The following is a 2,500-nucleotide window of genomic DNA, read 5'->3' as shown; positions in this document are numbered from 1 at the left end:
AATGTGCCAGTCAGTTATTTTTGTAGAAATTCTTGCCGTATCCTACATTGACCTGAATCCCAATGCTTCATGGTTTATAATTTCAGTGATCTAGGCTTCTTTCGGGTCAGTGGCGTTTTTGAACGATAGCAGACCATGTGTACTGAACCAGGCAGGCTACTTCGTTCGTATTATTATATTATCGATTCTGCTTTTGTTTATAGTAAAAAAATAAATAAAATAACTACTCATAGTTGGCTAGAGCACTTACCTGTTAAGGTTAAAATTATTTAGGAAATTACCAAATGCATTTACCAGAAGCTCTGATATGTGCTCACTGGTTGCATTGTTGGTAAACTCGAGCTCCTTAACTCTGCCACACCGTAGATGAATTGGGAACCCGCGTTCTGTCATCTTCTCGCAGCAGGACGAAAGTCCTTTTTACATTTCTGGACCTTGGCCGCCGAAAGAACTGCCCTGATGTTGCCATGTCGTAGCCGGGAAAAAAGCAAGTAGGAAGTGAACAGTAGATGATCTGTGGTCCCGTCGTGATCGAAGGAAAGAAATGACACTTGGAATGCATCCATTCAATTTTATTTGTCAAATGTTCAATCTGTGTATGCGGAAAATCATCGGTTTTGTAATAAATTTTTCATTTAAAAAATGCTGGTTTTTGAGCAAGAAAAAACTTGTAGGAGATAAAAATACTGACATTATAGGCCTTTCATCCTCTCGTGTTAAACAAATCGTTGGCTTACCAAAAAAGAAAAAAAATTAAATGGAACGTGGCTTTACCGGATAGCGTGAGGAGAATAACAATAAGGGAGTATATTTTAGTTGCGAAGGAAATTTCATCCAGTAATTACGTTATATCATGTCATATCTTTATTTTCCCTCCGGCACATCTAAGATTAGCTTGATGCAGCTAGTATCTCCGAGCAATTTACCCTCTCAACCATGATACACCACAACACCTGCCATATACTCTTCGAGAATGGTGTGCGGGTTCTTTTACACGCCACAGTGTGATGAACATTGAAAGGTTGAGAGATGTCCTAACATGATTAATTGTCTGAAAAAACTAAAGGGTCTAACCATTTGCAGATGTCAGTCATTACAAAGGCAGCACTTTCTCTTCAGTTATTTAAAGACCCTGAGTGATAGTCCAGCCGAAGTTGAACTCATAACCTCCCGCATGGCAGCCCGGTTCTCAACCAACGGCGCCACCGGTGCGTGGTTATGTAAGCCACCGAGTTTCGAACGATATAAGAAGACAGAATTTTACTGATTCAAACAAAGTTGACATATATACTAAGAGTAAGTAAAAAAGGGAATACGAGTCAACAAGATGAGATACGTAACTATTAAACAAACGAATAAGGGAAGTTTGCATTTAAGCACATGACGAGCTCTCGACAGAAATTTAAAAGTTCTTATTTTTTGTTTGAAGTATCTATGGTCTACCATCTGTGGCCTTCTGTCTCCAACAACTACTATACCAGAAACGAAAGTGCATTCAACACTGAAGAAAACCCCCATAAATTCAAAAACATTTAAAATGCGCCGAATTTTACACTGTATTTACATCATGTTACATGCTGAGAAGAAACAGCTGGAACGTCGGTGGTAATAATATTGTAAGTTTGAATGGTTTGTTTAAGGACGGTTTTAACGTCAATCACATGTAAATTTAAATTTCTGAGTGGAGGTCTGAAAAAAGTAGTCACGAAATATAACTTGACGGAAATTTAATGTTACCAACAGTATATCCAGTGTGAAAAACTCTGAACTCAAAGAACTCCAGTCAGTGTTTTAGGGTCGGCCAAGTTCCGACCTTTTGCAAAAAGTAAGCGGAAAAAGGAGCTGTTGCAGTTATTCATGATAACTTGGCAAAGAGCGAGTTTCTCCTTCCCACATCAACTGTAATACATAATTCGTTCAATAAAGGTAAGAAGTCAAGGTCAAAAAGAGGATTTGTCCTTAAGTAAATAATCCTTTTTTCATCAACGACTAACAGCAGAATCATCAAAAGGCACACTTCCCCAGGCTTAGCGAAGAAAATTTAATGCTACTAACATTTGCATATTCGGGAAAGGTTCTCTTTAAACATGTTTTCAAGACCAGTAACAAGACAAGAATTACAAATTGTTATGACTTGAGAATATCTCTTTTTGAAGATAGCAAGGGACATATGTCGCACACAGGTCCCCCTTAAAATCTTCCAGGACTCCCCAGTCACGTAATACGCGTACCGCGTAGCCAGCTTGTAAAGATACTTCGCCATCTTGACTTTAATTCTTTCCGCGTACCGCGTAGCCAGCTTCTTAAGATACTCGATGTGGCGGGGTATTCTGCAGTTACTCCGTCTCTTTCGTTCAGCAGATTCATCATAATCGAATACCAAGAATTTAACATGTAATATATAGATTTAGCCAAGCCTAAAAGCGGAGCTCCCGGCTTGTTTATTAGTACTCGCTATAGGATTAGTGAAAATAAAAGGCTTTGGAACTGTCCGCCTCTT

The 2,500-nt window shown here is 38.8% G+C and overlaps 1 protein-coding gene across 1 annotated transcript in view; it reads right to left on the bottom strand.

Annotated features, from left to right (window-relative positions):
• The window catches only part of LOC137989206 (uncharacterized), a 130,452-nt gene extending 129,756 nt beyond the window's left edge, over positions 1–696 (bottom strand). Inside the window, exons 1-2 of the mRNA XM_068835059.1 lie at positions 360–696; positions 251–277 (exon numbers count right to left, since the gene is read on the bottom strand). Coding sequence (XP_068691160.1) covers positions 251–277; positions 360–562 — 230 coding nt within the window. The 5' untranslated portion in view covers positions 563–696. The remainder of the gene's footprint in view (positions 1–250; positions 278–359) is intronic.
• Between the last annotated feature and the right edge of the window lie 1,804 nt (positions 697–2,500).

The sequence above is a fragment of the Montipora foliosa genome, unplaced genomic scaffold, assembly GCF_036669935.1.
Source record: "Montipora foliosa isolate CH-2021 unplaced genomic scaffold, ASM3666993v2 scaffold_446, whole genome shotgun sequence".
NCBI classification, from domain to species: Eukaryota; Metazoa; Cnidaria; class Anthozoa; order Scleractinia; family Acroporidae; genus Montipora; species Montipora foliosa.
Note: the sequence above shows the minus strand (reverse complement) of the source record. Positions and strands in the feature narration are given on the sequence as shown.